Source organism: Ascaphus truei, chromosome 1 (genome assembly GCF_040206685.1).
Source record: "Ascaphus truei isolate aAscTru1 chromosome 1, aAscTru1.hap1, whole genome shotgun sequence".
NCBI lineage: Eukaryota > Metazoa > Chordata > Amphibia > Anura > Ascaphidae > Ascaphus > Ascaphus truei.
In genome coordinates this window covers 309,973,688-309,995,730 of record NC_134483.1, presented here as the reverse complement: position 1 = coordinate 309,995,730, position 22,043 = coordinate 309,973,688, and the positions used below count along the sequence as shown (strand labels likewise).

Sequence of the window (22,043 nt, the reverse complement as noted above, 5' to 3'; positions counted from 1 at the left end):
TGCTGGAGAATTGCTATCTGATACTTCTCATTCCCCACCCCCAAGTAAGTATTACTTCTTGCCTGTTACTGTACTATATTGCTGTGTTCACCTATTTAAGGAATAAATATACTTTATTATATCTAAGCCTCGTTCAGTTCAACCCAGTTATTTGGTGTATTATTATAGCCTGTCACAAAGCTCCCGTCACAATGATAATAAGTGATACCAAAATAGCCTGGAGAGAAACAGGGGGGGGGGGGGGTGGGATGGGTTACCGTACAATATGATACGTCAAGATATCTGCCCTTACAGGCAGAATTTACACTAGAATTTATACCAGGAAAAACAAAACAAAAAAATCTGGGAAACAAAATGGATAGAATGTCTAGACCACTAAATAGACAGAGTAAAACAAACATGTATCCCTTTTCAGGAACAAAGTGTGAAAAGAGTTACCACAAACTCATTTGTTCTCCTATATCCTAGACCAGGGATGCCCAAACTTTTCCCCCTGTGCCCCCCTGCCTGTTCTTCACCCCTGCTCGCGCACCCCTCTTACCTTATCTCCGGCGTCAAATGATGCCGCAGGGTCATGTGACATCACATTTCCATGGCGAAGCACCATCAGAGACAAGTTAAGAGATTTTACAGAGGCCTAGCGCAGTCCCCCGGCATTTAATTAAAATGCTTTGGGGAAGAGCGCGGGGCATCTGTAAGTGACACTTCCCCCCCCCCCCCCCAACCCCATAAAATCTGGCGTGCTCCCCAGTTTGCGCGCTAGACTATGTGAAAGAAATGCCAGATTATAGGAAATATGTATTACAGAACAACAGATTTGATGACTACTTTGACCATACAAAAGAAAATAGAACTGTACAATGTAATAAGGCAGCGGTGCGCAATCTTTCCAGCATGCGCCCCCTTCCTGCTTCCCTCCCTGCTCGCTCCCCCCTCCCTTACCTCCTCTCTGGCGTCAAATTGCCATGCCAACATGATGTCACATGACACCGCGGTGTCATTTGACGCCGCGTCACCGAAGAGAAGGTAAGTGAAGTTGAAGAGGCCTCACGCGATCCCCCGGCATTAATTTAAATGCTTTGGGGGAAGAGCGCAGGGCCTCTGCAACGCCATGCCCCCCTGGAAAATCTTGCGCGCCCCCCAGATTGCGCACTGCTGTAGTAAGGGATGATGGAGCAAATATTACAGAACATCTTAATAGCATGGCAGAAAGACTTCCCAGAAATACAAGACATAATGTAGATAAACTTCTAGTGGGATTAAAAAATATATGTACATTTACACCTTCGGAGATTTGGAGAGCAGTCCAAATTAAAATAACTCACATGGCATATATTTCTGTTTACAACCGTCCTCACCCATCAGCAGGAACCATTAATCAATGCCCTAAATTTCAAATGTTGAAGGCGGATCTTAAACACTACCTGTGGTTGTGTGCCCCATTAAACATTTCTGGGATTAAATTGTTGACTATATAACAAAAGTAGGAAAAATCACAAAACACAAGAATCCAATGGTGTTACTATCGTAGAGCCATGGCTAGACGAGAAAGGCAACACGACAGGAGCTGACGAAGGCTTCTAAAATGCTGCTATTAGCAGCTTGTGATTCACCCAAATCCCTTTCCCGGATTTTCTCACATTTACACCCCAAAATCCATTTTGCAGTGTAAAATCCGCAAACGGATTTGGTAAATTTTAATCAGTGCGTATTCATCAAAAACCGCCACTGGATACAATCTGTTGACGAATTTGTAGAATCCAATCCACGGATTCAGCAACTCGTAGGCGGATTCTTAAAAATCTATCAACGGATTGCTGACTCCGTGGATGTATTGGCAATAATAATAAAAAATCTGCAAAACACGAATGGCCCAACTCTACTAGCAGCTAGAAAAGTAATAATACTGCAATGGATATCCTCATCACCTCCAACATTAGATATAGTCAAAGCATACCTATTTAAATTGATGTCCATGGACAAAATAGAGGCGAGCTTCCATAAAGAGCTCAAGACCAAAAATGTTTTTAAAAAATGGGGTTGGTTCATTAACACTTTATTGGACAAGGCCAAGACAGCCATAGAAACAATTTTGCGGACACAACATGGTGTCTAACCAGACAACTTCTTCCACAAAATAAAAATAGAATGCCAATAAGAGGACAAATCCTAGAGAACAAAAGATAACCCTGAACAGCTGATATATAAAATACAAAGAAACAGATATTGTAGTTAGGGGAAAGTTGTAATGTAATGTTAATTTAAATATTAACCAAAGTTGAAAAAAAAAAAAAACGAGGACAATAATGTCAGAATGACGGTAACAACATGTAAAAATGAATGTCTCTAAACAAGAAATCTATAAGTTGCTCCATGAGGGTCACAATATACATTAGATAATATACAAACCCTCTCTTGATTAATAGGAAAGTGTCGGACAACTAAATACGCATTTTGCCCCGCTCTGTTCTAGATTGTTCTTGAACATTTCTGACCAGCCCAGGCAGACATGTACAACACAGCGCCCCCTGCTGATTATATAAAATATCTAGCGAGGATGAGTGCAGCCATTTTAAGTGACTGGTGTACCAGGGAAGGCCTAGATTGTGATATACTGTAGTCTTTTTAGTAACTGAGATCTCTGACACAGTCGATAACACAACCTTCAACTAAGCACTTGCAATGGTAGAAGTGTGGGGAAGGGCACAAATAAAGAGGGAAAGTGTTATGTTATGACACCAAATATGCATTTGTACTGTGTGTGTTTACTGAAAGCCTTGATCCTGAATAGCCTGGGGAGATAAATATTGGATATGTTTGAATTTGGCGACAGCCTCCACTTGAGTAATGGAAGCGACGTCTAAGGCAAAAGATGGCCAGAAAGCCTGAGGTGTTCTCCTCTACTGAGTGAGATGTGGGATGTGCTAAGGGAGTGGATAACAAAATACGTCTACATGACACCCATCTATTTACAGAGAGGTCAAGGAGGTGGCCCCAGCTGATGTTGAAGATTTGAGGCACCACCTGCAGCAGTTACTGACAGCACATATGATATTGGAGTCAAGGAACCTTTATGCTTCTCCAATTGTGGTGGCCCAGAAGAAAAGTGGAACAGTGCGAATGTGTATAAATGACCGCACATTGAATTAATGGCCCACCCCACACCACTATACAATGCCCAGAATAGAAGAAGCATTTGATTGCCTCACAGAGAGGCAAGTGGTTTTCAGTCATTGAGCTTTGAAGTGGTTACTACCAGATCGCCATGTATGAAAAAGACATGGGGAAAACACATCTTCTCTAAAAAAGGAAATGCCACCGACCCTTCAAAACTGGAGGCCATAGCATCCTGGCCGAGGCAATTACCTGAGTTGTGATCTTTCCTATTATTTTGTGTGTATGATTGGTGGTTTCTGGATAACTTCTCAGTTATAGTACAGCCTTTGACACAGCTAACCAAAAGCTATCCTCCATCCCGCGGATATAGTTTGATAAAAGGGGTCAGTGGACAGGATTATTTCAGAGCTTTGGAAGGTATTCCTCCTAGCATAGAGGAGATAGCAATGATCTGATACTTACAGTATGTTGCCTATTTTTTTTTTTTATTATTCAATGAAGAAAAACCTTCGTATGATGATAATGAAACTATAAACGTAGATATTTTTCTTTGAGTCACAGAAAAAAAAAATGCCCAGAGTCAGTTAGTAACGCGAGGCTAAACTTTTTGAACTATGGAAAAAAATTCCTCAGAATTAGATACATAACTAATGGTAAAACAGCACATACAGATGTAGCCAGACTTATTATTCTCGTAGCCACGGACCAACAGGCTGACATCCTTGGCTCGTCTGTTGTTTATCCACAGCCCCCGCAAACAGTTAATTTTGTGGCCGAGGATGCTTAAAGCAGCGTTTATCGTCCCGGGCCAGATAATTTGTAATAGCTGTGCAGCGGAGTCCCAGAGAGAAAAACTCTCTGTGTCTTCCAGAGAAACTCTTACAGACTTCTGTCTGTCCTGCCCCTTGATGACGTAGATTACCGAATGTGGGCCTCGAAGTCATGAGGGGGAACACGAGAGGACCATATTCGGTCATTTACATCATCAAGGGGCAGGGCATTTAAATAATTTTTCTATATTGTTTGAAGCCGGGGGTCTGAACCCCATTAAAGTCAGCTCCGAGAACCCCCCCCCCCCCGTGTCCAGATATATAGACCTCTGTAGGGGGTGCTGGTAAAATGTTAAAAAAAAGGTTGGATTGCTGTAAGAGCTGCCATGGGGAGACACAGAGAGATTAACTGCTTCTCTCTGAGACTCCTCAGTGCACACTTACAGACTCACGGCTGGCCTGGCAGGATTAATGGTGTGGGGGTCCCATTCAGAAGCAGGGACCCCCGCTGGGTTATTCCTCCTGGGCTGCTTTCTGTTTTCTTAGCTGCAATCAAGTGCAGCTGCACTGGGTTCCCGCCCCTGCAAACTTTTGTAGTCACAGGGACAGTAAGGCTGGGAACACACACAGCGCTACGCGACGTGCGCACGCATTTGTGCGCGCACATTTGTCACTGACCCTTGGCGGCCAATGGTTCATTGTTGAAACTACCATTGGCTGCGAAGCACGGCGTCGTCGCCGCTGCTGTAGCTGGAGTCTTTCAAAAGTGTGATTACAGGCTACAGCAGAGCGACGTCAGTTTCAGCCGCCAATCAATGTCCAGACGTTTTCATTGATTGGCTGCTGAAATTGCTGGGGGACGGGGTTAATTATTTTATTTATTATTTATTCTCCTTATTACATTATTTACTTTATATTACATTATTTTTATTACATTATTGATTTATCCGCCGCCCGCTCCCCCGCTTGCTCCCCCGAAACCGGCCCGCTTGCTCCCCCGAAACCGGCCCGCTTGCTCCCCCGAAACCGGCCCGCTTGCTCCCCCGAAACCGGCCCGCTTGCTCCCCCGAAACCGGCCCGCTTGCTCCCCCGAAACCGGCCCGCTTGCTCCCCCGAAACCGGCCTGCTTGCTCCCCCGAAACCGGCCCGCTCCCCCCACCCGCCCGCTAGCGGATCATTCCGTCTGCTGGGGATGTTTACACATCGCCCCGCAGACGGAGGCGCGCGCACGCAACGAAGCGCTGTGTGTGCTCTCGGCCTTAGTCTGGCTGCATCTGTACAGGAAAAAACATAGCAAACTGTAGATTTCTGTGGAAAAAAAATCTAAACTTTATTTAGCGTAGTGACTTAGTTTTCCACAGTAATTTATATTTACAATATCTGCAGGAAATCCATTAATATGTTTTGAAAGTCCAGAAAAAGCAGACAAGAAAAACAATATGTAAAAATAAAAATCCCACTGAAACTGAATGGAGGCAGTGGATATTTACAGTTGAGTGCAAATAGCCGCACGGCTATTCACAGTTGCTGGCACAAGAGCGCTGCGCTCTGCTCGGCCGTGCAATTTGTGGCTAGGTGCACGCTCATCTGGGGGCGCGGCCACAACGGCAATGAGCTGGTTCGGCCTCATTAGTTGAACCGCTTACGTGACGCGCTTGGAGGCGGCAAATTCAATTTTGCTTGCTCTGCAAGCGTCTCAAGCCCCGATGCTCACCCTGGCCAGACACATAAGGCCTCGGCCAGGGTTCCTGCGGAGGCGCGCTGAGGCTCAGGGAAAGCGGGTGCTTTCCCTGGCCTTAGACAGCGCTCCGTCTGGGGGTGCGTCGGGGGCGTGTCGGCGGGCGGGCAAGTGACGTCACGGAGCTGGTTCGCCCTCATTCGGCGAACCGCTCACGTGACCGGACCTGCGCGCCAGCAAGCGGGGAAATGTAAAATTTCCCTAAGACCTACGCTTCCGCAAGCGCGCGGAAGCGTAGGCGAGCCCCTACTAAAGCCACTCTCATTGCGGCTGTAGGGGCTCAGTGCCGAGTGGAATCGTGCCTCCGCCCGCAAGCACTAAACATGGACGCAGCCTTATGCATAATGATGTATACCAATTATAAACTGGGTTACGATATATGTGCTGTACACCATTGATCTTAATCAGGGCCGCCAACAGCGGGGGAGAAAGGGTACTGGCGTCCCTGGCCCCGTGGGCCAGGGGGACCCGGCCGCCCAGGCCCCCCGCGCGGCCGGGCGCCTATTAATTAAAAAAAATAAGAAATCGCTGCAAAAAAAATTGCGGTGTCTCCCTGTGGTAGCGCCGGAAGTAGTCTGGGTTAAGCTTCCGGCACGCCGGCGTCAGAGGGAGCCCTGTTTCGCGTGGGACCTGCATCGCGAGACAGGTGCTTCATGGCCGGTGTCAACTGCTTTGACCCCCCCCCCTCATCGGGCCAGCATCGGCCCCACCCCCGCAGCACACTGGTGCGCGAGTGAGCAGTGGCGTGGTGCCTGCAGCAGGGCTGGCGGCAACTGCTGTGACCAGCCACCGGGCACCCCGCTGCACCGCCACACCCCCCCCTCTCTGCACCGCCACCCCTCCCCCCGCATGACAGGGCTGTCCCGCTACCCACCGCAGACGCTAGACAAACCACGCAGCCGCGGGAAACCCCCGTACCGCCGCCCCCCCCCACCCGCAGCATTGTTCCCCCACCCCCAGTACCGCCGCCACCGCCCGCAAGCACCCTCACGCCGCGCCGCGCCCCCCTGCTGGTAAGTCTGATTTTTGGGGGTGTTTGGGTTATTTTTTTTAGATTTATTTTATTGCAGATATTTTTTATATTATTACACATTCCTAGTCAGAGAGACAGAGACAGATATCCGTGGGCGTGTCTGGGGGCGGGCGAACCGCTGACGTGACCGGCCCTGCGCTCCGGCAAGCTAAGAAACGAAAGATTTCTTAAGACTCGGGCATGGTGCCTCGGGTCGCACTCCTGCTCTGCCTCGCCTGCAGAAGCTGGTGCTTTTTTGTGGCCTGACAGGTGAGGCAGTGAGCGCGCTTTGAGGGCGGGGCAAAGGTGTGGCGGAGGTGGGGTGAGAGGCGGGGCTAGTCCCTCATCCCCATTGGATGTTTGTTGTCATGTGACCGCTCCTCCGCTCCCCTCAGCGCGTATATTTAAACTAGCCTGTCGCCTGCATTTCCACACGCCTCCACACGCATGCGGAAGCAGCTTCTAAGGCTGCGGTCCCACTAACTATTACAGCGCACGCCTGTGCGATCAAGCCCCGCCCACCCAGTTCCTCCGGTCCCAGTCCCTACCTTGTCGCGCACCTTTCTCCAGCGGTGCGCGACAGGTTTTCAGGCAGGCAGGGGAGTTTCAGATTGGCATTTGTGACGGAGGCGTGGCCACGCCCCCGCCGGAGGTTCAGCCAATGAGGGCGAACCAGCCGCGAGACGTCATGGCCACGCCCCCGCAAACCTACCGCCACACGCCCTCCCGTCACAAACTTTCTCTCTCCCCTCAGACCGCAGATCGCGGACTAGCGCTGTGCATGCGCCGCCCCCCCGCCGGGCGCGTGGCACAGTGCTGACTGGGGACTCAGCCTAAAGCCGCGCTCATTACAGATGCAAGGGGTATAGAATGTCAATAGGAGAGTGTTCTGTCTTTTTTTTCCATTTTATTTCCTACTGAGTGCGAATAGCTGTGCGGCTATTTGCACTCAACTTAACTGAGTGCGAATAGCCGAGCTGTTATGAACAGTGTTATATCAATAGGTTTCTCTGCCTTTATTCACTAAAAATGCATCAGAAAGTCTTATAGCTCAGTGGTTATGCTCCAGGCCATTAGCAGAGTGGACCAGGGTTTGATTCCTGGCTGGGATGTTTATTTTTTTCGTTTATTTGCACTCAACTGTGAATAGCCGTGCGGCTATTTGCACTCAACTGTGAATAGCCGTGCGGCTATTTGCACTCAACTGTGAATATCCACTGCCCTGAATGGAAGCTGAAATAGTTAATCTCGCCCACCTACAAAAGGTACATCCATCTCTCTTCCTCTCTCTCTCTCTAGCAAAACCCATATTTCAGCGTCTGGATGGGAGTAACGCCACCTTTAGGTATAACCTAAGTAAAGCATCATTAAATCTCTGAGTTAACTATAAAGAAGATACAGTACATATGTTGATAGGTGCTGTTAGAGGGGACATCTCTTTTGCATATCATTAGTAATGGCAAAGACCTGTTACGTTTCAAAACAGCACTTAACGCTGCGTTACAAAACTTTGAAGATACCCATTAGCACTTAGGTTAACATATTTAAGTTAACGCTTCGATGGTCAATAACAGAGCTTTGTGGATCTGGGCCAAAGTGCTTTAATCATTAGTTAGGAAAATCTGTGCACTTTATTAAAGGAGACGGGAGCCTTTTTCCAATTTTTTTTTTACACTGCATACAGTACCCCTGGCGAAACACAGTTTTATTAAAAGTTTGAACAAAAAAAGTTCTCTTCTTTAAAGTTGATTGTGTCATTATTAACTAAAACTAAATACTATATCAGACTTGCTTAAGCACCTTCAGTGATAATTTTTTTAGACAGAAAAAAAAAACCTACCCCTGAAGTGTGCTGTCAAATTCTCCAGTGAGTGAAGGGGGGTGGAAGGAGACGTGGAGGGAGACGGGGAAGGAGGCTAATGTGAATTACTTTCAAGCATTCCAGTCATTTTTAGATCTCAAACGGGTTACTTCAGGTAATAAAACTGAAACTTATGCACTTCACAGCAGATGATGCAAAGATAACTATTAAACGGTTATCGTAAGAAACTTCATGATATCTTCCAACATACTTGGGAGTGTCCCTCTTTTAACTATTGAAGAAAATGGTTTGATTTTCTTTTGAATCTACTGAAAATTGAAAAGTTAAGACACTGTGAATTAGTTACTCATCACGGGCTTTTGATGCTCAATATTTTTATTTCTTTCACCTAGGAATGTCAGCTCTATATACATTTATGCAAACATTGTCAGAGATTTTACAGAGCACAAGGTATGTTTCCAGTAAAGATCCACTTCATAGCCAACTTTTTCTGATCAGTTTTTTGTTGTTGTAATATTCTTTGGAAGTGAACTTTGGGACCTCCTCCTGGTGGGGAGGTATTGATTTGCATATCTCTCATAACATAAGGAGACTGTTGGCTTCCAACAAACAGCAGAACCTGACTCCTCCTGCTTGAGGGGAACCCTTTTATTCAAAGCACTTTAGATTCTGAAAGCTTTAAAAGAAGTTGATTAAAAGCTTCTACAGTTGATCAGTGAACAATTCTTCAAAGGATATAGCTATTGTCATTCAGATTAGGGTGATGGTTGGAATAAACATGAGAAGTGGAGAACTCCTTGCACTGTTTGTATGGATACACTGTCTTGTTGCTTTCTACGGCGTTTTGGCAACTACTGAATCACCTACTCCAAGTAAGTCTGACTATGCAATCCAATGAGAGCAGTGTTTTACATACACCATACAGTTAAGACTATTTCATGCATTCTTACCTCCCATTCCCATTTCTCTTCTGAGTGCTAAAGGCAACGCAATTTAAAGTATTTAAACTGCTAAATAGCTCAATTACAAGGAACTTTGTGATTTATGTGTGTGCTGGAGGGGGGATTTGGGAGGGTAGAAGATTCAAATAGTTTCCTTTATACAAAACTATTAAAAATAAGCAAAAGCTCTAACATTCTATGTGTTTTGATTTAGTGGGGTTTTGTTTATGTAGTCTTAGAGGTCTACTGTATATGTCAAGGCAAATGTATTAAAGAAACACATTTCCCTTGAAATCATAATTTCCTGATTTTTTTTTCATTAGCTGAAGTTGGTGATCCACACATTTACCTCCCCCCTCTCCCCCCCAAAAATAAATGTCGTGGAAATTGTCAATGTTGGCAAAGAAAAAATATGCCAAGCATTAAGTCAATGTGCCTGTCATGTGACTAAATTCAGGTCACACAGCCCCTTACACTGTATACTACTATTCTCACAAAAATCTGTAGAAAAGTGACCAATTAGTGAAAAGTGGTACATTTTGAGCAATGTGATCTAACATTTTTGTGAAGCTTTCATGAGATTAAAAGAAAAGTTCGCCAAAAATTGATGCTCACCACATTTGAAGATATTCACAAATCGTGAATGAGAAGCTTTCAGAGGATTAGATGAGTCACTGTCTGGGAGTAGTTTGCATGCATTTCTCTTCAAAGACGGGGAAGGCAGGTGGTAAGCGGCAATGTGTTTAATAACAGTGCAAAAGGAATACATCAATATTAGGAATATACTATGTTGGGCTACCGTTTAAGTGTTTTGGGGTTTTCATTTGTTCCTGGCAAAGAATGATGTTTCAGGCTAAAATGTGACACATTCCCAGCACGCTCTAACTCCAACAAAAATGTGATGCTGTAGTAGAAAATGTGCAAGGTTGTAAATAAATAATTTATGGTACGGTGGGAGATGAATTAAATCTATGCTGCCTTTCATTTCGTTAATTAGACCATACTTGCTACATATGTTATAGTACAAAACAATCGCCTGATTAACTTGTAGAATTTGCCGTTTAGATCCAATAAAGAAGTTATCGTTTTAAACGTTTTTTTTTTTTTACTAAAAAAATAATCCTTAATCATATTAGAAACGATATGAATGATATGGGGAAGAAGTCCAGTACAGAAATAGAAATGCTCATAAAATGTAGTTTTTCTCCATTGTGCAGCTGAACTGCTACAGTAGGTGCTATTCACGTGATTGTTTATGCCATTTAATACAAACGTATGATATCTCAAAAATGTAACACCGTATTCCATATTTTACTTTCAAGCACAGACAAACACAATGGGGCTTATGCAGAGAGGTACGGTAAGGACAAATTCGGCAGGTTTGCGGCAAAAATGTCCGCATTAAAAGAGTTAGTGGCGAGAATGTGGCGGGACAAGTCAAATTCGCCAGACGGGTGGCGAGAAGCGTGAGTTCGCCATTGTTAAAACACGCACGATTCCAGTAGCTCCGAAGCGCATGAACGCGCCAATCGGAGCTACTATATGGCGCGTTTGGGTGACATTTTGCCCGCCAACAAAAGTTGGCTTTATTGTGTCCAAATAACGCGCGCCTCATAATGGCGAGTTTCACGACAAGTGAAACTCGCCAAATTAACAATTTAATGCAAACCGGGCTACCCTGCATAGGACTAAAATAAAAGCCAATCCTGTGGCGAATTTATGCCTTTCCGGTACGTACCTCTCTGCATAAGCCCCAATGGTTTTTTTTTTATCGCATTAAAGAAAAATTGCAGGCACTGTAGTAGAGGGTTATCCAAGTTCTAATGATGGTCTTTCTACATGAGATCTGACTCTGTATACTTTTTAGGGGTTAATCTGTATCAAAGTCTCAAAGCTACAAAACTGAAGCAAAAAAATGCACCACATTTATCAAAGAATAATGTCCCTTAGGATGCAGTGGGATTTTTTTGCTTGGGTAAATATAGAGCCGTTTATAATTTTTGGCCAGAGTTGCAACTGGAAGACTTTGATACATAAAAACTCTCTATGTTTCAAGTTTGGACTTTGCTGGAGACCCACGAATGTGCGGAGATGATTGCTTCCTGATTGACAAAAAGCCAAGTTGACCGATTGTAACCTCACTACCGTAAGACTGAGAAAGCTTTTAACCTGATACAAGGTCATTGTGACTCCACCCAGCTCACCCACCCCCTTTTCTGAGTGGCTGATTGGCTCAGTCAGTGATCAGCGTGAGTGGGCTTGTCCCAAGATTCTCTTACGCTCACAAACTCTTGGCAGCTATTGTGACATTTGTAGCATTCTCAAAGCTGTTCTGCTTGGAAGCTCTCCCACTTCTACAGCCTGGAGACGTTTATCTTTCTCTTTGAATATGCACACAGTCATATTTTACATATATATTTATGTAAATAATTCTTCTGTTAGTGTTCATTGAGATGTTAGGCTGCGCTCAGACAGGGCGCTACGCCCGCGTCTTGCGTTCGTGCCTCCGCTGCGCGCTCCTGCAGCCCAGCAGTTTCTGCTGAAACTGCAGGAGTTGGATCGCGGCGTTTGGGAGCGTGACGGGGGACGTTATGTACATGTCACGAAGCTGGTTCGCCTTGATTGGCTGAACCAGCTCGCGTCACGCGACTGTAGCCCAAAATTTCAATTTGGGTTGTGATGGCAAAATGTTGCAACAACAACGCTGCACTTTGCCGCCGGTGGAGTTTTCAGTTTGAAAACTCCCACCGAACAACCCAAATTTGCGACGGACGTGCGCGCGCACACGTCTCAACGTGCCATGTCCGAGCGAGGCCTTAGGCCTTGTCCAGGGTCACGCTGAACGGGCGATTGATTGATTTTGCTGCTCGCAAGCGCGTCACGTGAGCGGTTCGCCCAATGAGGGTGAACCAGCTCCGTGACGTTGTGGCCGCGCCCCCAGACGCGCGCACCTACCTGGCTAGGAGTCGCCCGGCCGAGCAGGGCGCAGCGCTGGAGCGCCAGCGCGCCTGTTTCCACCCTGGACGAGGCATTTGGCTGCAGGCAGGGAGCGTGCGCGGTGACGTCACGCTCCCTGCTCAGCCGGGAGATTTGTGGCCGGCTAGGTGCTGGGGGCATGGCCATGACGTCGCGGAGCTGGTTTGCCCTCATTAGGCGAACTGCTCACGTGACGCGCCAACGAGAGGCAAATTCAATTTTGCTTGCTTCGGTAAGCAGCTAAGCGCCAAGCAGGCGCTTGCTCACGCTGGCCACACACATTGCTGCAATGTGTTTCATCACCGCCAGCGTGAGCCCGCCCGCTCAGCGCCACCCTGGCCGCAGCTTTATACACGTATGAATGCAAAGCGCATTAATACTGCAATATGCTGATGTAAGCAACACTTTATATCTAAGGCCAAGCTTATTCTGCCTACTTCAGAACGCGTTCGCGCGCCTCTGTCTGCTGGGCGATGTGTGCTCATCCCCAGCAGACTGAATGACGCAACTTAGAGGCGGGACTTCCATATCCTCCGTCATTCATGTAATAAAAAATAAAAAAAGAAACAAAGTGTGTGTGTGTGTAATTTCATTGGCTGGCGAAGTACACGTGACGCCGCCGCTGCTGCAGCATAAAATTACAACTTGAGTTGTCTTCCTCAAGTGCAGCGGCGTCAACGCTGTACTTCGCCGCCTGGAGTCATTTGTAGTTTGAACACTGCCTATCACAATCCAAGAGTGCCGAATGCGCGCGCATGTCGCATAGTAGGCAGAGTGAGCCTAAGACGTCATGTGAAATAAATAACTAAAAATTTGCAAGTGCAAAATGAGGTTGAAAAGGTAGGGAGGATTGACCACAAAGCTTACACTATTTATGGCTGGATGGTAGTGGAAGGAATTTCTGTGCAGAAAAGCAATTTGGTTGAAATACAAATGAAAAGTTGTCACGCCATTATTGCATAAGATGTACAGTACTGTATGATGTACACTGCAAATCATTACAATTAAATCACATAGGAAATCTGTCGCATTTCGAATTGTGTTGCAATCTGTCATGTTATCATTTCTCATAGTTTTAAGCGAGCACACTACTAACTCAGTTTTTATAATAAACTAGCAGATATACCCGGCGTTGCCCGGGATGTAAATGTGTGAAATGATATGATGTACAGTAGTTGTTGTTCAAAAATTGTGAGGTGGGGTGGTGTGGGGGGGAGAAGAGGTGGTGTGGTGTGGGAAAGTGGTGGGGTGGTGTGGGGAGGGAAAAGAGGTGGGGTGGTGTGGGGGGGGGGAAAGAGGTGGGGTGGTGTGGGGGGGGGGGGAAAGAGGTGGGGTGGTGTGGGGGGGGGAAGAGGTGGGGTGGTGGGGGGGGGGGGAAAGGTGGGTTGGTGTGGGGGGAAAAGAGGTGGGTTGGTGTGGGGGGAAAAGAGGTGGGTTGGTGTGGGGGGAAAAGAGAGGGGGGAAGAGAGGGGAGGGGGGGGAGGGGAGGGGGGGAAGAGAGGGGAGGGGGGGAAAGAGAGGGAGGGGGGGGAGAAAGAGAGGGGGGGGAGAAAGAGAGGGGGGGGAGAAAGAGAGGGGGGGGAGAAAGAGAGGGGGGGAGAAAGAGAGGAGGGGGAGAAAGAGAGGGGAGGGGGGGGGAGAAAGAGAGGGGAGGGGGGGGGAGAAAGAGAGGGGAGGGGGGGGGAGAAAGAGAGGGGAGGGGGGGAGAAAGAGAGGGGAGGGGGGGGGAGAAAGAGAGGGGAGAAAGAGAGGGGAGAAAGAGAGGGAGGGGGGGGAGAAAGAGAGGGAGGGGGGGGGGAGAAAGAGAGGGAGGGGGGGGGAGAAAGAGAGGGAGGGGGGGGGAGAAAGAGAGGGAGGGGGGGAGGAAAGAGAGGGAGGGGGGGAGAAAGAGAGGGAGGGGGGGAGAAAGAGAGGGGGGGGGGGAGAAAGAGAGGGAGGGGGGGGAGAAAGAGAGGGGGGGGGGGAGAAAGAGAGGGAGGGGGGGGGAGAAAGAGGGGGGGGGAGAAAGAGAGGGGAGGGGGGGGAGAAAGAGAGGGGAGGGGGGGGAGAAAGAGAGGCGGGGGGGGAGAAAGAGAGGGGAGGGAGAAAGAGAGGGGGGGGGGGGGGAGAAAGAGAGGGGAGGGGGGGGGAGAAAGAGAAGGGAGGGGGGGGAGAAAGAGAAGGGAGGGGGGGAGAAAGAGAGGGGAGGGTGGAGAAAGAGAGGGGAGGGGGGGGGGAGAAAAAGAGGGGAGGGGGGGAAAGAGAGGGAAGGGGGGGAGAAGAGAGGGGAGGGGGGGAGAAAGAGAGGGGAGGGGGGGAGAAAGAGAGGGGAGAAAGAGAGGGAGGGGGGGAGAAAGAGAGGGAGGGGGGGAGAAAGAGAGGGGAGGGGGGGGAGAAAGAGAGGGGAGGGGGGAGAAAGAGAGGGGAGGGGGGGGAGAAAGAGAAGGGAGGGGGGGAGAAAGAGAGGGGAGGGGGGAGAAAGAGAGGGGAGGGGCGGAGAAAGAGAGGGGAGGGGGGAGAAAGAGAGGGGAGGGGGGGAGAAAGAGAGGGAAGGGGGGGAGAAAGAGAGGGAAGGGGGGGGAGAAAGAGAGGGGAGGGGGGGAGAAAGAGAGGGGAGGGGGGGAGAAAGAGAGGGGAGGGGGGGAGAAAGAGAGGGGAGAAAGAGAGGGGAGAAAGAGAGGGACGGGGGGAGAAAGAGAAGGAGGGGGGGAGAAAGAGAGGGGAGGGGGGGGAGAAAGAGAGGGGAGGGGGGGAGAAAGAGAGGGGAGGGGGGGAGAAAGAGAGGGGGGGAGAAAGAGAGGGGAAAAAGAGGGAGGGGGGAGAGGGAGGGGGGAAGAGAGGGGAGGGGGTGGAGAAAGAGAGGGAAGGGGGGTGAAAGAGGGGGAGGGGGGGGAGAAAGAGGGGGAGGGGGGAGAAAGAGAGGGGAGGGGGGAGAAAGAGGGGAGGGGGGGGGAGAAGAGGGGAGGGGGGGAGAAAGAGGGGAGGGGGGAGAAAGAGAGGGGAGGGGGGGAGAAAGAGAGGGGGGGGAGAAAGAGGGGAGGGGGGGAGAAAGAGAAGGGAGGGGGGGGAGAAAGAGAGGGGAGGGGGGGAGAAAGAGAGGGGAGGGGGGGGGAGAAAGAGAGGGGAGGGGGGGGGAGAAAGAGAGGGAAGGGGGGGGAGAAAGAGGGGGAAGGGGGGGGGAGAAGAGAGGGGGAGGGGGGGAGAAAGAGAGGGGAGAAGAGAGGGAGTGGGGGAGAAAGAGAGGGGAGGGGGGAGAAAGAGAGGGGAGGGGGGGAGAAAGAGAGGGAGGGGGGAAGAGTGAGGGAGGGGGGGAGAAAGAGAGGGGGGAGAAAGAGGGGAGAAGAGAGGAGGGGGGAAGAGAGGGGAGGGGGGGGAGAAGTGAGGGAAGGGGGTTGAGAGGGAGGGGGGGAGAAGAGAGGGGGGGGGGAGAAGAGAGGGAGGGGGGGGAGAAGAGAGGGGGGGGAGTGGGGAGGGGGTGAGAGTGGGGAGGGGGGAGAATGTGGGGGGGTGGGAGAAAGAGGGGAGGGGGGGGAGAAGAGAGGGGAGGGGGGGAGAAAGAGAGGGGAGGGGGGGGGGAAGAGAGGGAGGGGGGGGGGAGGGGGGGGGGGAGAAAGAGAGGGGGGGGGGTGAGCGGGCTGTTTGTGAGGTCCCGCAGAGTGGTGGCAGGGGGGGTGGTGATAGTGTTCTGTTTCTGCTGTCTAGCGGCGGCGATGTGGGGTACGTGTGCTGATAGAGGGTGTTGTTGGGGGGGGTGCCGCATGGCTGGCCGCTCCACTTCCCGCCTCGGGACCGGGCGGGCCTAACGCTCGCAGCACGCAAGTGCCCGTGCTCCCCCTGCGGGAGCACCACGTGGCACACAAGTGGCTGTACCTCCGCCTACCGTGCGCGGCCGCCGTTCCCGAAGCGGGGAACCTGACTGCTATCCCCCTTCTGGCCGCCAGACCCCTCTGCTCCCCGAAACCCCCCCTCCCCGCCGGCAGCGTGCTCGTTTTAGAGGACCCGCGGCGGAAAGTGCCGCGTGGGGTAAGGGCTTAGCAAAGGGGCCGTAATGGTGATAGGGGGTGGCTCTGTTGTTGCAGGCCAGCGCCAGGAAGGGAGAAGGGGTGAGAGGGTGGGTGGTCAAGGGCGGCCAGCCGTTGAGGAGGGCCAGAGGGGTGACAGTTGGGGGGGGCAAGTCCACAGGGGTGAGAGGGTGTGTGTGTGTGTGTGTGTGTGTGTGTGTGTGTGTGTGTGTGTGTGTGTGTGTGTGTGTGTGTGTGTGTGTGTGTGTGTGTGTGTGTGTCAGGCCAATGAGAGGTGTGCGGGGGCGGGTGGGCGGGTGGGCCCAGGGACCCCCTAGGGACACAGGACATCCAGACAGGCATACAGTGCTTTCACTAATATAGTATAAGATTGTTAATTCTTTCTAAAGTATTTTTTTTACCTTTCTCTTTATGCCATGTTTCTTTCTAAGTTTCTTCTATATACAGTTATTGTTTATTTATTAATTTTCAGAAATAAAAATAGCTAATGTGTTATCACTGAATCCATAGGTTTGCAGCCAATTTCATAGAATCCTTATACAGTACATGTAGTTTTAATCTTGAACTTTTGAACTTACAAAAAGATGAAGAAACAGGCACGCTTATTAAAGTTATGGTTTCTGTATTTAAAGAATGATTGCTTAAGGAAGTGAATTGCAAATGTTTTTACAAAATGTTTGCTTTTTTCAGTGAGCTAAGTGGGAATGCAACTTTAAATGTTATAATCTAAATTATGGAATTTAAATTCCCTTTTAAAACAATGAGGTGTTTCCAGTTACAGATCTGGTTGTATCTTGAACAAGCAAATACATTCCTATCACTGTATAAATGTGAGTCTGAACATGTATTTGTATCCTTTAAAACCATTCAAGTGTAGTAATCATGTAATAAAATACACATTATTTTATTAGACAGCAGTTTTATATTGCTGTATCTTTTCAATTGGAGTAGAAGCCAGTGGGAAAAATGTTTAGGATTAAAGTTCAAATTTAGTAGGAATGATATATATATATATTTATATTTATTTTTTTAATTAAGAGCAATATGTTATGTTTGCAGATTACCAGTTGACAGCTTGATAACTTTTTAACTTTCTTAAGCCAGTTTGTCATTACAGGATTTAATTAGAAATCACCTTATAACATTGTCAAATGTACATGAGACATTATTGGAATAATTCAGAGGTGTGGCATTTATATTTAATTCTGTATGTTTATGGTATCGGTCTACAAGTAACGATGCATTTTACAACAACAACAAAAACCTTTTGTATTCTCCAGTTCTCACTTGTTAAACCCTGAAGTTAGTGGGAAGAGTGCTCAATTAACAGGACTACGTCACTGTGGACTAAAATAAACAGCAATTCTTGGAAAGTTATCGTCATGGGATATAACGGTGCCAAATCAAACGCTGAGAACATTTCTGTCTGCTAGAGTAATTCGTGCCTGGCAATTGTAGTGCGTTGCAAGTAATGGGATAGGAAGAAATGTGAAACAATTTGGTCCGTCTGAAATAGGGATAATCCAGAAATCCCCAAACTTTTGTTTTCAATCACAATGCAGGAAAACATAGAGGACAATGTATCAGATTGACAATATTAAGTCGCTACAGAGAACAAAATGAATTGTTGAATACATTTATACAATTGACAAATAAGCAAGATGTGTAAGAAGCTTATCAAGAGTCAGACATGCACATTTACATTCCTTGTCAGATTAGGCTCATTCCAGTTTAATAGTAATTGCAGAAAATGCAGTCAGGAATTCACTGGTTACCATATGTACATTAAGTAACTCCTTTTACTTTCTCCATGTACAGTAGTTCTCCATGTAAATACTCCTACTGTATATTGCTCACTGATACAAACAGGCAAAATGAAAGCAAAGTAGCTGATACACCAAGAGATGCATGTTTCAATTAATTATCTTAGTAACCTGATCAGTGTGTTATGAAGTAGTGCTTCCCTAGCTCTTCTAAAGCTAGTGGGTTCACATCCTTTTGAATAGGTCATGGTGTAAATAATAAACAAAAAATGACAGCTTATTAAAGCAGCATTTCACTCAAAACCCTATGTGGTTTGTTTTCTAAATAAATCAGTTGTATAGTATTAGCTAATACTTACTGCGTTTTTCCAAACTTTATGCCCTATGTAATGGTTTTAAATGTATTAAGCTTCCTTGGGTTGCTATAGCAACTGTTTTGGAAGCCACAGTACTTACTCTTTTGAAAAAGGCGGCCATATTGGGTGCCCTGGGAAGCAGGATCTTTTTCGATTTTTAATCACGTAGCATGGATCGATCGGCAGCTTAGATAATTAAATTGGCGTAAATGTGAGGAACTGATGCATTTATTTGATCAAAACTAAACTAAAATCGAGCAAGAGGAAATGCCCCTGTTAAAGGGCAGAGAGAGGGACAGAACAGTGATTATGAAAATGTGAAGATGTGGTACTGCATTTTCTAAACACAGTTGCATGAAGATAAAGGGAAGGTAAATCACAAAAAGATATAACCCAAAAGAACGCAGAAGGCATCGACAAGGGTTTGCACATGAAACGAATAATGTAGCACTACTGATCCGCAGGAAAAGCATAATAATAAAACTGCCATATTTCATAAGGAATATAATAGACTGTGCTAACTCTAAACACAAGTTCATGAAAGTGGCAAAATTCCACATGAATGTGTGAAAAATAACAACGCTCAGCAAAAATGTTTTGTTTTTTTCTGCAGGGTCTCACGATCAAAATGTGCAAGGTCACATTTGTCACGTGACCTTGACGTTGTTTTCTTTATAAAATTAACAACACATATGGTGAAATGTTGCCCCTTTTATGAAATTCCAAAACATTTAAAAAAGGGCGAAATGTAAAAAAAAAAAAAAATCCTAAACCCGTTTTGTCCCTTGTGAATTTTAGTGATATTTCTGAAAAATTAGCAAACTGAAAAATAAAGCATTGTCACATCTCTAGAATATAGTATGAAAACAGCAGGAGGAACTCATCAGCTACTGCCAGGAAAGCGTTTTATCAAGATCACCAACAGAAATAGTTGGGCCCAGGACAAATGTACGAAGCAGCTCCCTCCTCTGTGATGTTGGACAGGCCTGAGGGGAGGAAAAAGGAGATATGAGCTTGGGAGAAAAGGGTGCTCTGGTATGGGCCTAGGGGGAGGGGGTTTAAGGAGGTAATGGACTTGGGGGGTGGGGGATCATGGAGCATAGTGTGCCGAGGGTGGGACACAGAGTCTGTATGTTGTGTACAGTATGCTGTTTGGTTATTTAAATTGTATGGAAGAAATATTGACATAGTAAATAAGGGGTGTGCACTTGCCAAGATAGACTGCACAATTAAAGTTCAAACGATCCGAGTAAAATGACTAATTCAGTAAATGGTTAACGATAAAGAAACAAAAACAGAAAAAAAAAAATCTGTTTGGCTATTGAAGGTGTTCCCAGTTTGTTGTTGGTTAACACGGCATGTACAAACACAACTTAGATCAAGTTTGACAGGTCTCTCGTCTGCTCTTTCACAAGAGCCCTATTTCAGGGTCTGTATTTCTCAGTCTTGAGAAATCTGGTGGAAACCAAAAAATGTTTGCAACATTTTTCGCAAACAAAATGAGCCAATTCCACATGATTTGTAAACATGGGCAAACATTGTGCACCTCTCTAGTGGGGAACAGCTTGCTTGTTGTTGGTCCTGCCTCCTGCGACATGACATCACACAAAAGGGAGGTGACCCCTCCCAAGCTTAAAATAGCCGTCATTGCAAAGTAATTTAGCAAAAATAAATACATAGAAAAAATACTTCAATATGACTGTCCTATTGCAAATTACTGCAATTACTGATATAGGTATAACATAAGATATAAATGGACTGTTGGGGCTAGTTTATGGGCTGAAAACATATATTGTAATGACATTGTGTATTGTGTCTTATATTTTTATTACTTGAAATTGTACTTTGATATAAGATTTACATTTTTAGGATACTACAGGGGATGAATAGACAAATTAGACGTATTTGACAAGAGATACTGTAAAGACAGTAGACAAATGAGATATATTTTGACTTCAGTGATGCATAAATAGAATCATTTGATACACAAATTGGTTAGAATATTAGAAAATATTTTAAAAGGATAAAATGGTAATCTTTAATGCATATTTACTAAGCTGTGCTATTCCATGACACCTTTTTATGGTAGATGACACCTTTTATGGCTTATTCATTGTGAATTACTTTGTCTTAACATATGATAATGAGGTCTTATATTAGTGTCGTGCTGTGAATAATTTTTACGTTCCTCCACATTCATAAGTCTGTGCACAGAGCCGCCAACAGAAATCTTGCGGCCCAGGTCAAATGAAATGAGCAGGGTATTGGCCTGTATGTGGGGTGGGAGAAGAAAGTATTGGGGGGGGGGAGAAGAAGAAGAAGGGGGGGTAGCTATGGACCTGTGGGTGTGGAGCCCAGAGGAGGGCACAGGACCATGTGGGCCTACCGGTGGCCCAAGGAGGGGCCCTGCTGAAGGCCCAGATGGAAGGAGAGGTCCATGTGTTGCACAAACTATTACTTACTCAGCACATAGAATCTGCATTATACTAATCATTAAAGCAGCAGTTCCCCCCCATCTCTTTTTTTTGTTTGTTTATTTTGCTCCCCCCCACCCCCTTTGTGTTTACAAGGATAAAAAAACAGAGGGTCCCCAGAGCTAAAACATGGAACCCCCGGTTCCAGAGATACTTACTGGTAAAAGTAGCACACTACCGTCCCCTCTAGAGGAAACAAAATGGCGATCCGAGTCTCCTGCCTCAAGCATGACACAGGGGATTTAAAAAAACAGGAAGTACCAGCGCTACTTTTAACTGGCTGGTGTCTGGAGCTGAAAATAACATGTTTCAGCTCTGGGAGCCCCCTGCTGCCCATCCTGGTAAAAAGGGGGTGAGGAGCACTTTAAGTTTCATGCATGGTTTATTGACACATTGATGTGCTGTGAAGTTGTTATGAAGTTACTTACCTAATCAACATTTGGTTTTACTGGCAATTAACAGAAAATTATAAACATAGCATTGTTAATGTAGATGGCAGACCAGGATAAAAGCAATGTATTAATGTGTAGAGATTATGAAAGTAGGGGCCCTGGTGCAAGAATATTCTACCTTCTACCTCATCAGCACAGAGTGGGCCCATTAAGATTGCATGGTCTCGTTGCCTTGCAGCAATTGTAGTTCTGCTCCTGCTTGGTTTACTTGGGAACAAAAACAAGTGGATTTCTTTATGTTTGTTACGTGTGGTTTATTTGACAGTTGAATACATAATGCTTAGCTGCAATCTGTAAGGACAATCCCTGAGTGATAGTCGTGATTCCAAACAATGACATCAAATATGCTTTGTAGTAATAAGGAATCTTTGACTCATACATCCCCAATAATGATTCTGCTTGATGTGTTCTACATTGCAGGAAGCACGGTCGGAAAGAAAACTGATTTCAATAACATTGAGAGCAAATTTTCCCTTCGAACCTTACAAGAACCAGATGATGACACGTGTTATCTGGTACCTGGTCAAGAACAAACAGTTGATCAATGCAATTTCAACCACACAAGCAAAACATTTGTGGTAATCCATGGATGGACGGTAAGACTATATATTTTTCAGAATT

General features: G+C 46.7%; 1 protein-coding gene across 1 annotated transcript in view; it reads left to right on the top strand.

Annotated features, from left to right (window-relative positions):
• Positions 1 to 9,057: 9,057 nt before the first annotated feature.
• LPL (lipoprotein lipase) overlaps positions 9,058 to 22,043 on the top strand; it is a 33,815-nt gene continuing 20,829 nt past the window's right edge. Inside the window, exons 1-2 of the mRNA XM_075605000.1 lie at positions 9,058 to 9,331; positions 21,843 to 22,018. Of these exons, the coding sequence (XP_075461115.1) occupies positions 9,223 to 9,331; positions 21,843 to 22,018 (285 nt within the window). The 5' untranslated portion in view covers positions 9,058 to 9,222. The remainder of the gene's footprint in view (positions 9,332 to 21,842; positions 22,019 to 22,043) is intronic.